Source organism: Zootoca vivipara, chromosome 9 (assembly GCF_963506605.1).
Source record: "Zootoca vivipara chromosome 9, rZooViv1.1, whole genome shotgun sequence".
Classification (NCBI taxonomy): domain Eukaryota; kingdom Metazoa; phylum Chordata; class Lepidosauria; order Squamata; family Lacertidae; genus Zootoca; species Zootoca vivipara.
Window position 1 is genome coordinate 21,894,449 of NC_083284.1, and position 12,660 is coordinate 21,907,108.

The window sequence follows — 12,660 nt, forward strand, 5'->3', positions numbered from 1 at the left end:
GACGGGGTGAACTTCCATTGCTTGGTCCCTGCTCCTGCCAACCTAGCAGTTTGAAAGCACGTCAAAGTGCAAGTAGATAAATAGGTTTCCAAGCGGGAAGGTAAACGGCGTTTCCGTGTGCTGCTCTGGTTCGCCAGAAGCGGCTTTGTCATGCTGGCCACATGACCTGGAAGCTGTATGCTGGCTCCCTCGGCCAATAATGTGAGATGAGCGCCACAACCCCAGAGTCAGTCATGACTGGACCTAATGGTCAGGGGTCTCTTTACCTTTACCTAAAGCAGGGGTTGGCATGTCTTGGGCCGGTTCATGGTCCCGCAGACGCTGCTGTGGGCCGGAGTGCATGTGCACAGCTTCCCATTGGCTGCAGGAACTTCCTGCAGCCAATGGAAAGCCAGCCAGCGTTGCAGAAGGTGCACACGGGAATTGACCAAGTGGGCAGTGAGGATCCCCGGGCGGGCGCAGGGGGACCATGGGCAGGTTAAATGACCCCCATGGGCTGCTTGTGGCCGACCCCTGGTTTAAAGTATGGTTCTAAGTTTCTTCATTTTATTGTTTTAACTTTTTTGTAAACCACTTTGAGGGTTTTGGGGATTTTTTTTGCAATCAAGTGGTGCATACATTTTATTAAAAAGATAAATAAATAATTTCCTGGTTTTTACTTATAAGAGGCGCTTGTCTTATGGGCAAAAAAAAAAAACAGGCTGGAAAACATTTTGCAGGCAGCAAGTTCTCTTTCTCCTTTGCTTGTACTCTCACCTGTGTGGAATTCCTGGTTGCCAAGGGCTACCAGGCTTGTTTTTAAACGCAGGCCTGACTTGATAAGACAACTTAGATTATGCAAGACACACCTTTTAGAATGAATGCTGGCTGAATTGACATATTTTTTGGTGTGATGGTTTTTAAGCCTATTTGTTCAGCAGCTTGTTCCAACATACCAATCCCTCTATTTCCAAAGTTTAGAGGCCACTGCTTTATGTAGCCAGAAAACAGCACCAGCTGCAACCTCCGGGCAACCCCAAGGTTAGCAAAAGTACCACCCTGAGCTGCTGCATTTCCTATTGCAACTTTTTGCTGCAGCCCCTGCTTGTAACTGTCTATTTCCCAGACTTTCAGCCTCTAGGATTTACTGGCCCTGATCTTGCTCTAGACATTTGCAACAAATAGTGGGACAGAGATGCACATTCCCATTCTCATTGGAAGACAGACCCAGTCAGTTCAATGGGATCTGCATCTGCATCAAGAGTAGAAGCCCACCTTCACGCAAGAATCTCCTTTGCTGGCCAGGACAATGGTTTCCAGTGCCTAAGTTAATAATAACCAGCTACTATAAGGAAATCTTAATGGCATTAGATCTATTTCACAACTAGGGTTGCCAGACTCAATAGAGAACAGGACTTCTGTGTCTTTAATTGCCCTGCCCTCTTTTGAGCCTGGAAACCTTAAAAGAGAAACCAGCAGACCCTTTGCTTGGAAATTAAACAAAGGGTTTGCTGGTTTCTCTTTAAGGTTTCCAGAATCAAAAGAGAGCAGGGCAATTAAAGACACAGAAATCCTGTCCTCTATTGAGTCTGGTAACCCTATTCACAACTCTCATATTTCGGAATCAGTGTGATTTTTGGACAGTGTGTTAACTGAACGCTCACCTTATCATCAGACCACACCATACCAGCCAGAAATGCCAAGACAATTGTGCAGAGCCCACCGGATCCAGGGAAGCCAAAATACATGCTGCCAAAAACAGCAAACACAGATAGACCCACCACAAAGAATACTCTCTTCCATACAAGGGATGCCTAGGATCAGGAGATAAAAAATGGATAGATCTGCATGAGTGAAAAATCTATATTATTATTATTATTATTATTATTATTATTATTATTATTATTTTACATCACTTTTAATTATTTTCAGCTAAAGCATGGAGAGTTCTTTTTAACCATTCCCTGCTTCTCATGCTCCAAAACTGAGAGTCTCCAAAATATTTCCCTCTTTACCTGATCCTTGCTAGGGAAGTAGCAAACGAAAACTCCCAAAAGGCCACCAGCTACTACACCGACAGCAACTTCCAGCACACCACGGAAGATATTTTCAAGGATGGAGCCTGTTTTGACAAAGCAGGAGAAGGCTGCTCAAATGGATTTCTGAACAATCTCCTTGCAAAGGAACTACCAGAGGAAGTATCCAAAGTGGTGATTAGTTTTATGCAAAAGGTAGGACTATGGGAGAAAGGAAGGAAGGAAGCCACAGGCATTCTAATTTAATTATTTATGGCAGGAGTGGGCAATCTGTTGCCCTCAACCACATTTCAAGCAGGTAGCAAGGAGGGGAAGGTGGAAAGGGAGGTGTTAGTAAGGGGGAGGAAAGAGGAGAAAGGAGGGGAGTGGAAGAAAGAGGAAAGGATTCATTGCATCCACTTTTTTACTCCAGGCCAGACTCAAAAATAGGTTGCCCACTCCAGCCTTATGGCAACAGAATCAGCCTCCTACCAGCTTCCACCCTAAAGCACCAGGTTTCACAAGCAAAGATGAGTGTCACTTCAGATTGCAAGTGGGGTGCATTGTGGGTTTTTTTATTCCATGCAATTTGTCGTCTGTATGTAGCAAACGATCGCATCAATAAGAAAGGCATATTCAGAGATGCTCATCGATTCTATGAAGTAGCCAGGATACCTGAGGAGAAGGCCATCCCTAAGCAGGTATTGAAGCCCGTGATAGCCAGGATGTCATCAAAGCTCCCAGCAGCCATGAGCAAGGTCGGGACGCCCTTGTCAACACCATAGCCTCCCGCTTGTAAAATCAGCATCGAGGGGACAACCACAGCAGGGGACACAGCGCCTAAAACAAATCTGAACAAAAACACACAATCAACCCTTCATGCCCGTTTGTGGGCACATTTCCTCCACTTCCTCTTATGAAACACAATACTGATTTTCAATGCGTTTTCACACAAACTCGCTTCCATCCAAATTGAGAGAATGACCTAGCTGCGTTTCAAGCCAATAATGTGTACACGGTCTCAGCCTAATGCAGCTGTCTATGTTTCCTATAATTGTTAGAAGAGAGCATGGATACCAACTACCGTATTTTTCGCTCCATAGGATGCACCTAATTTTTAGAGGAGGAAAACAAGAAAAAAAATATTTTGCTTTCTTGAATTGTCCTAGGCATAGCAGCCAACTCCTAGAGGCCTAGGTGCCTTTGCCCCCCCCCATTAAATATTTGAGGAAGCTTCTTTTGCAAAGGGGGAAAGCTCCATATATTTTTTAAGGATCAGCTCAAAGTTGTGCAGCTTTTTTTGCAAATGGGAAAAGCCCCATGGGGGGGGGGGTCAGCTCAGAGTTGTGCATCTTTTTTGCAAAGGGGGAAAGCTCCATTTTTTAGGATCAGCTCAAAGTTGCTGAGTTTCCTTGCAAAGGGGAAATAATCCTGTTTTATGGGGTTCAACTCACAGTTTTGCAGCTTCTTCTATAGGAAAGGAAATGGACCCATTTCTACAGTTTCCAGACAGATAATCTAATCAGCCAGTCATATGTCTCCCTCTGCAGAAAACAATTGAGGCCTAGGCAAGGGGCCGGGAGGGGCCGGGAAGGGAGTTAGCTCTCTTATCTCCCTCCCCTATCTCTTGCAATCAGCTGCTGAGCGGGTTCCTTTCAGCTCATTCCCTCTTGGTAGCCTTTAGCTCTTTATTAAAAAAACAACAACCACGATCTGCCTTTAGCCCCTGGGCAATTCAGCTCCAGGGACCACACATTCGCTCCATAAGAGGGAAGGTAGTTTTGGTTCAAGAAAAAGAAACACATCATTTCTAAGCTCGGAAAATCTGCTCACCCTAACATAAATCCCCACTGCCAAGGCAGGTGCATGAGAAAGTGAGACAAGACAGCTGCAGCGCATGCTTCCACTATGCAGGGCCCCACGCTTAATCTTAAGCAGACAGCCTTCAGTTTTTTCAGAGCCTGAAAGACAAGCATATTAACACATCAGCAGTGTCAGCACAGAAGAAACACCATTGAGTTTTGCTCTGCTCAGCTTTCATAATATAGGACAGAAGAAGGGTGCTTGGAGGTAAAGAATGTGAAGTTCATCTCTTTCTGGGGTCATCAGAGGTTCTTACTACAAGAGCAAACAGGGATAGAGAGAAGAGATCAGGATATTATCAAGCGAGCATGTGGAGTTGGAATTGATGATGGGGAAGAGTACTTCCCCCTGTGAGCTGAGCTTACAATGACCTTGTCCGGGAGCCATGCTAAACCATGGAGCCACAGTGAGCTTATGTGACACAGCCACAAGAAGTGCAGAAGCCTTCATTTGATATTAACCACTGCTGGCTGTGTCGTCCAAACCTGGACAAACTGTGACTGAAACAAGCCAACTTCACGCCACAGTTCATGAAGCTGGTTTGTTGCGACAAACCATTGTTAAGACTAACCATAATCCAAGATTTGAACAAGATGTTGAACTGTGGTTAATCAAAAACAGAAGCTCCTGATTTCTGCCTCACAACCACACCAGAAGAGGACAGGTGAGGGATGTGTGAGAGAGTGCCTCATTCTTACATCCAAACACAACTCATAGTTTCTTAAATTCTGACATCTGAACATGGCTTAGAAATAGATTGAAATGAGTTACAGGTTCAAAAAGGCCACGAACTGAGCAATCAGTTCTCCATGGGGATAACAGGCTTCCCTGTGTAGAGCAGATGTTTTCCTCATGCAAAATTTACAAGAACTTAACCTTAAACCAAGCCTTATGAGGAACGGTTTAGGGAATCTGATATGTTTAGCCTGGTAAAGCGGAGACTGAGAGGAGATATAACAGCCATCTTCAAATATCTAAAGGGCTATCACATGGAAGATGAAGCAAGCTTGTTTTCTCCTGCTCTGGAGGCTATGACCTGAACCAATGGATTCAAGTTACAAGAAAGGAGATTCCAACTAAACGTCAGTAAGAGATATTCAACAGTACCATTTAATGCTCTACCTTTGGGTCAAGGCCAAGGCCAGCACGAGCCAAGATAATGGAGAGGGCGATATTTTTCAGCGCAACTGCCCATTTCACGTTGATCCGGACTATGTTACTGATCAGTGGGAGATTTCTGAGGAGAAATCCAACAAGCAGCATTCCTAAAAGGAACAGAGAACGGGAAAACACACTGCCTGAAAAAATTCTGAATAAAATTAGATGCCTTCACAAGTTAAAGCATTCTGTCCTCACAGAAACACAGCCTGTACCAAAAGCTCAAGAGGTAGAAGATGAGCCAGTGGTTACACAGGGGGTAGATCAAGGCAAATTCCTGAATTTGAACATCTAATGGAAAATCCCATTTCCATACTCCTGGCATTGAGTCAAATATGCTTCCCAGCATATAATTTTTCATATTTGTATTCCAGCCTTCCTTTTAGGAACTCAGTTTAGGCATACAACAGGTTCTCCCCTATTAGCTTCACAACAATCCTATGGGACAGGTTAAGCAAAAAGAGACTGTACCTGATCTGAAAAAGTCACATTCTCAATGGAACTTAAAGTTGACATTCTGTAGATTGGGAAAGTTAGCATATGTGTAGAACTACCAAGTCACTCACTCATAGGACCATAACCTGATAGAATCTACCTACCTTCTCAAGATGCTGCAGAGATTAAAAAAAATTAAACAACATGCTTCAATTGAACTAAAAATAGTACCTCCCCACTCTAAGAGTTTCTTCAGCACCAAGAAAATCTCTGTGAAAGTTTTAAGTAGCCGGCCCTAGAGGATACCTGCACTGTTAACAGAATGGATTCACATCAAGTTTGTCAACTGATTAGAGCTGATCTTTAAGTGAGTAATCACTTGCCCTTTAGCTGATTAATCAATTCAATTTAACAGTGCAAATGGCTTCTTGAGATTCTGTCAATTATTTTTGCTTATTAATTTTTACAGAAGACCATTTCCTTTCTTTTTAACTCCATATTAAAGAAGTTCTCCAGGAATAATTTAGTCTACCCCCCCACCAAGAAAAAAACCCACCCATGCCCAAGCAATTAAAATTTGCCATCACCAAATAAAACTGTTCCTCTCTAATTAATCAGTTAAAGCTACAGTTGATTAATCTAACAATTAAACTTAACACCAACAGGTTACATAATCTGACTGCAGATAAACCTCCCTGTCATCTCCAGAAAGAATAATAATCATCATAATAATAATTTCTTATTTATACCCCGCCCATCTGGCCGGGTTCCCCCAGCCACTCTGGGCGGCTTCCAACAAAACATTGAAATACAGAAATCAAACATTAAAAGCTTCCCTAAACAGGGCTGCCTTGAGATGCCATCTAAAGGTCTGGTAGTTGTTGTACTCTTTGACCTCTGGTGGGAGGGCATTCCACAGGGTGGGTGCCACTACCGAGAAGGCCCTCTGCCTGGTTCCCTGTAACTTGGCTTCTCGTAGCAAGGGAACCGCCAGAAGGCCCTCAGTGCTGGACCTCAGTGTCCGGGCAGAGCGATGGAGGTGGAGACACTCCTTCAGGTATACTGGACCGAGGCCGTTTACAAATCAAATTTTTGTAAAAGCAAAATGATGGCAGGCTCATGACAACTTACCAAGAAGCGGAGGGAATGGAGGCAGACCGGGAAGTTTAATGATGCCCATAAATTTTCCACCAATTACAGCGGAAAAGAAGAGGAACAAAATTCCGAAGAGATTCCCACCAGGAAGGCACTCGTGGCCTGTAATGGACCAGGCCACAGCCCAGACCAGCACCACAGCTGCCACTGGAAGAAGAAATAAAGTTGGAGAGGCATGAATATATTTCTTAGCATTTGTGAATATGTAACTAAAATAACTTCACACATTCCTGCCTCTTCCTTTTCTTTTTACATACCATTTGTCACGATTCTGGCAATTATGCCTTGTGGAGGACAGGCACATATTCGCCTCAGTTTCCCTGATGTCTTTGACTCAACCACAGGCTCTTGAGTTTGATGCCCACAGCTCTTCAGCAGAGCAGTCTCTTCAGTTTGCGTATGACCGTCAACAGCTTTGGAGTCCAAAATACTGGCTTCCTGAATTAAAACGAGGAAATGTTATCAACGATAACAACCATAATCTGCAGACTTCCACCGAAGCACCAAATCGCCAAGGCTGGAGTCCTCGTCATATTTACAAGGAAGCTAGCACTGCTGAAATTGATGGGGCTTACTTCTGAGTACAGTGGTACCTCGGTTTATGAACACAATTGGTTCCAGAAGTCTGCTCATAAACTGAAGCATTCATAAACTGAAGGGAACTTTCTCATTGAAAGTAATGGAAAGTGGATTAATCCGTTCCAGACGGGTCCGCGGAGTACTCAACCTGAAGCGTACTTAACCCGAAGCATGGGTGTAATTGGTTCCGGAAGTCTGTTCATAAACTGAAGTGTTCATAAACTGAAGTGAACTTTCCCATTGAAAGTAATGGAAAGTGAATTAATCCGTTCCAGATGGGTCTGTGGCGTTCGTAAACCGAAAATTTGTAAACCGAGGTGTTCATAAACCGAGGTTCCACTGTAAATGCATTTAGGGTGGGCTGTGCATTTCTCTGAAGAAGACTCAGAATTTTAGAGCTGAAGGGGATCTTGGAGGTTATCTGGGCCAACTCCCATCTCAGTCAGAGGTTCTTGAGTGTCAGCGGAGGAATTTTCAGCAGGACCCCATCTAGATCAGGTGTGAGTTGGAAGGGACCCCAAGGGTCACTTAGTATAGGCATTCCCAACTTTCGGTCCTCCAGATGTTTTGGACTACAGTTCCCACCATCCCTGACCACTGGTCCTGTTAGCTAGGGATCATGGGAATTGTAGGCCAAAAGATCTGGAAGGCTGCAGGTTGGAGATGCCTGATCTAGTACAACCCTCTGCAATGCAGGAATATGCAGCTGGCCCATATGGGGATCAAACCGGCGACCTTGGCGTTATCAGCATCACGCTCTAACCCAGTGTTTCCCAACCCGTGTGCCTCCAGATGTTTTGGGACTACAACTCCCATCATTCCTGACCACTGGTCTTGCTAGCTAGGGATGATGGGAGTTGTAGTCCCAAAACATCTGGAGGTACACTGGTTGGGAAACACTGCTCTAACCAACTGAGCTAACGGCCATGTTCCTGCATGGCAGATTTTTCTTCAAAATAAAAGTGGCTTGCTTAAGTATGATTTTTAATAAGCATGAATAACATAACCTAGAGCCTGCCCCTTAGCGAGAACACAACTGGGCAGAGAAGACGACCCCAGGACTGAAAAGACAGGGATCTCGCTGTGCCTCTGGTACAGCAAGTTGAGAATTTGCAGACGTCCAATGAAGCAGGATGTTTGAAGATTCAGGACAGCCAAATTAAGTGTTTATTCACATAGCACATTACTTAAACTATGGAATTCACAACCGCAGGGTGTAGTGATTGCCACCAACTTGGATGGCTTCAAAAGAGAATTAAACAAACTGATGGGCGAGAAGTCTATCAATGGCTTCTAGCCACAATATCTATGTTTTGCCTCCGCTGCCAGAGGTAGCAAGTCTCCAAATGCCAGTTGTTGGGAATCACAAGTGGGGAGTGTGCTGTTGTACTCGGGTCCTGCTTTCAAGGTTCCCATAGACACCTGGCTGGCTACTGTGAGAACAGGATGGTGGATCAGGTGGGCCACCCTCCCTATCCAGCAGGCTCTTCTTCTTACGTTCTTCTATTCAGGTCATCCATAGTTGTAAAAGATCTGAACCAGCAGTACCTGAGCTACTAGATGCATGGGAATAACATCTGAGCTTGCATTTGCAGCAGGTAGTGTTTCCTCACTCTCTGCCACCAGGTCCTCTGGCATTTTGACCAACCTATGCAACAACAACAACAACAAAAAGTAAAGTTGCCTATCAATCAACAAACAGAACTTTCAGGTGTAATAAATCCTACCAGTTCCAGATTTTTCTTGGTCAGCATTATGACTTTCTGCTATTCATCTTTTTAAATGAAAGAAAGAAGGAAGGAAGGAAGGAAGGAAGGAAGGAAGGAAGGAAGGAAAGAAAACTGCCCTTTCTTGCTTGAACTTCATCAGTGGTTGTCTGCACTAAACCAGGATTGGTGAACCTGTGGTCTTCCAGATGTTGCTAGACTATATCTCCACCACCCCTAACCATTGGTCCTGCTGGCTGGCTGGGGCTGAAGGGAACTGGAGTCCAAAATCATCTGGAGGGGGGACAGGTTGCCCCCAATACTGATCACAGGGAAAGGCATACACCAAACTATTCAATCTGAGCCAGGAAGCGTGTCGCCAGTTTTGTATTTGGAATTTTTTTGAGTCACTTCATCGGAAAAAACAGTGACATACAAATACAAAAGCAAGCAGCAATAAACCCCAATTAGTAAGACCTTTCAAAGTTGTGCAAGGACTACACACTCCCAGTACACTAATGCTCTTTCAGTAGGCAAAAAGAAGCTTTTCTAAGCACCAAAAGCTATAAAGTAATGAAGACCGAGGGCTTTCTAAATTATATTTCATATGCCCATAATTCAATGGCAGCTCCCCCACCCAGGTTAATTGTTGTTCTAAGCAGGGGGATTTTTTTAATTTATCAGGATCATGCCTGGAAAGGATTACTGGTAAATGCGTGCTGCCATCCTGGTTAGAATTGCCCCCTTCCCTGCATCTAGTATTAAATTTAAAAAAATACTCGTGTCATTGCTAGCTGTGCAAGTAAAGTCTAGGTTGACCCTAGCAGGCCTCCTATGTGGGCTTATGGCATTCAGATGCCCTGATGGTGAGTATCTGAACCCACACCATAGCCCAAACTGTCAGTTTACACAACTGGATTATTTGAAATTGGGGTGATAAGCAGCTATGTGTTACTCAGGGTACACCCACTGAGATGAATGAGCATGACTAAGTAAGGTTGATTAATTTTAATGGGTCTACTCTGAGTAAACCTTGGTTGACTCAGGGTCTCTAAGGGTGTACCAGTGCAGTGTTGACCAGCCACATGCATGCATTCTGTATTTAACTGCCTGATGAACTGTGAGTGGCTGGGGGTCACTCAGTATGAAACAAGCAATCACAGGCAGGCAGGAGCGTGAGTATGCAGTGAAAATATGGCCTGGCTGACGTCAGAATGAATTGGCTTTGCACATCAAACTTGACATGACCACAAACTTGACATGAGTCAACAGTGTGATGTAGCAGCTAAAAAAGCCAATGCAATTCTGGGCTGCATCAATAGGAGTATAGCATCTAGATCAAGGGAAGTAATATTACCACTGTATTCTGCTCTGGCCAGACCTCACCTGGAGTACTGTGTCCGGTTCTGGGCACCACAGTTCAAGAAGGATACTGACAAGCTGGAACGTGTCCTAAATTTTCTGGTATGGTCTTCTTACTCTCTCCTGCAAAATACTGGCAGTGTGGTCAGTCTAGGAGCTTCTAATTGTCAGCCCTGGGAATACATTACAAAATTGAAAATGACTTTCTTTGCCACCATATATGCATCCAAGTAGGTGACCATTCCACCCTTGAGGCATACAACTGCTGCAAGGTTTCAGGAGCAATGCTGGTCCTTTCATTAGACAAAGGAAGGTGGCTGAGATAGACAGCTGGCTGGAGAGTTGTGGAAGAGCAGCAAGGGAGGAGAGGCTTGCTGGCTTTTCTGCCTCAGGTGCCAAAATCGGGTGATTGGCTGTGGGTATTTGGCACATCTGAAGTAGGTTAGTGCGTCATTTCGTGCGCCACCCTGGAGGGCAAAACGTCCTGGGCCACCACTGTCCAGGAGGCAAAAAAGACTGATGGGGGCCAGTGCCTGCCAAGCGACAAGAAGAGCATGTGCTCATTCTCAAGAATGCCAAGCTGGCCTGGTCACTGCCAACTCTCTAGAGTTCTGCTTTCTGCAACTAGACAGACACGAAATGATTGCTTTTTCCAACAAGTCAAAGCAACTGATTCTTAGCGTTGCCAAGGGAGGATGGCACGCCTGGAAGTGCCAATCCCCTGCCTACGTAAACAACAACAACTCAAAAGATAATGTAAGGTGGCGCATCTGAGCGCACACGCCCTTCCCCCGCGCAGGGAAATCTGGTCGACAGATGCTCCCTCCCCTTCCTCTTAGCGGAGAGAATGGCGTCCTCACGCCTAGATTGCCGCTAATACCATGCGTCTGATGGACAGCTTTCTTTGCCTCGGTTTCGTCACATATATGCAGACGGTTTTATTTTGATCAAGGTTTAAATGATCACTTTTTCTATGTTTTAGCGGTTCTGTAAATAGAATAGAATAGAATCGTGGGAGATACCGGTAAGTCGGCCGGTTCCGCGGCGCGCGCACCTTTGCGCACAGACCTGCTTCCAGTTCAGCTCCTGGGGGATTGAAAGAGGAGGACGCGCGGAATAATCGTCCCTACCTAGGAAATGAAGAGCCTCAGGCCTTCTAGAGATTGCAGCAAGGCGACGAGGGTGGCTGCTGATCCGCAGGCTACCGGCTTTCTGCCGCTACTAGCGGTGGGGGCCGAGAAGGCGAGTTCGCCAGGCCGTTCAAAACGCTGCAGCAAGACGCGCGGGCAGAGCCGGCTTGGAGACGCCTATTCCGCCCGGGTTCCATCCTTTGCCAAGCCTCCCTCCAACGCAGGTCGCGCCCGCCTTAATAAGGGGCCCTCCCTTTTTCCCATTTGGAGGAAGCGGGCTGCCAAGCTCCTCTTGCAGGGATCGGATGTACAGTAATAGCAAAGACAAAGTGGCAGCGCGACGGAAGATACCCCGCACCTTGGAAAGCGCAGGCAGATAAAAGGGAAGCGGGCAGCTGTTCCCAGGAAGCAACCGGCTGGCTGGCAGAGGGCAGCCCAAGGCCTGGTCTGCGAATGCCGCACCGTGAGGGTCAGGATCCCAGCGGCCTATTCCACTAAGGGTGCACGTGCACGCCAATTAAAGGTGGCCTTTCTCTTAAAGCTGCCATCACGCTCTCCAGGCCTATAGCAATTCCCCCGTTTCTGCGAGAGAGAGAGAGAAACGCTAACGGAGGGCATTTGATAACATCTCCGCAGATGGCTCTTTGAAGTTGCTATCCTTATACTGTCTCAGAACTCGGGTATCTAATTCTGCTTTGTGCCTCTCAAGAAGGTCCTTTTTTGGCCTATTCCAAGCCAAGAGAGATGCAGTTCCTGTGTTTTTGGAGACTGCCCAGGATGTACTTTCAAGCAAGGCTGCTCTCTGGTGCTAAATGAATTTTGTTTTCCTTCTCTCTCTTTCGCTCTCAGAATGTACTAATTGATAGCATTAACTGCATCATGTCACACTGGGGGCTCAGGAAACACTATTTAAAAGAGGCACTTAAAGCATTTATTGCAAGTAGAAAGCAAACATGACAAGAAAAGTTAAACAGTCTGCCGCAGGATGCAGTGGTCGCCACTAAATTGATTTTTAAAAGGGAGGCGGGTTAAGACAAATTCACGGAGAATGAGAGTAGCATTGGCTACCAGCCAGCAGTGTACACACTATACCCTTAAAACATATTTGAAGCACATTCATCCCTTAAAGAATTCTGGGCACTGTAGTTTGTTCAGGATTGTTGAGAATTGTCACGGTGAGGGAGTAAACTACAGTACCCAGAATTCTTTGAGAAATAATATGCTTTAAAGGTATAGAGCAGGCGTTGGCAACGTTTTCTGGCCATGGGCCGGAGCATT

General features: G+C 45.4%; 1 protein-coding gene across 4 annotated transcripts in view; it reads right to left on the reverse strand.

The window, feature by feature from the left end:
• LOC118084406 (sodium/hydrogen exchanger 9B2) overlaps nt 1-12,657 on the reverse strand; it is a 22,009-nt gene extending 9,352 nt beyond the window's left edge. For 2 of the 4 annotated variants that reach the window (XM_035113890.2, XM_060278478.1), the window contains exons 1-9: nt 10,277-12,657; nt 8,733-8,832; nt 6,863-7,043; nt 6,582-6,752; nt 4,980-5,122; nt 3,828-3,955; nt 2,670-2,845; nt 1,995-2,101; nt 1,644-1,793 (exon numbers count right to left, since the gene is read on the reverse strand). In XM_035113890.2, the coding sequence (XP_034969781.2) occupies nt 1,644-1,793; nt 1,995-2,101; nt 2,670-2,845; nt 3,828-3,955; nt 4,980-5,122; nt 6,582-6,752; nt 6,863-7,043; nt 8,733-8,822 (1,146 nt within the window). In that variant the 5' untranslated portion in view covers nt 8,823-8,832; nt 10,277-12,657. The remainder of the gene's footprint in view (nt 1-1,643; nt 1,794-1,994; nt 2,102-2,669; nt 2,846-3,827; nt 3,956-4,979; nt 5,123-6,581; nt 6,753-6,862; nt 7,044-8,732; nt 8,833-10,276) is intronic. The other 2 variants (XM_035113891.2, XM_060278479.1) reach the window with 2 other exon arrangements.
• Nucleotides 12,658-12,660: the final 3 nt, after the last annotated feature.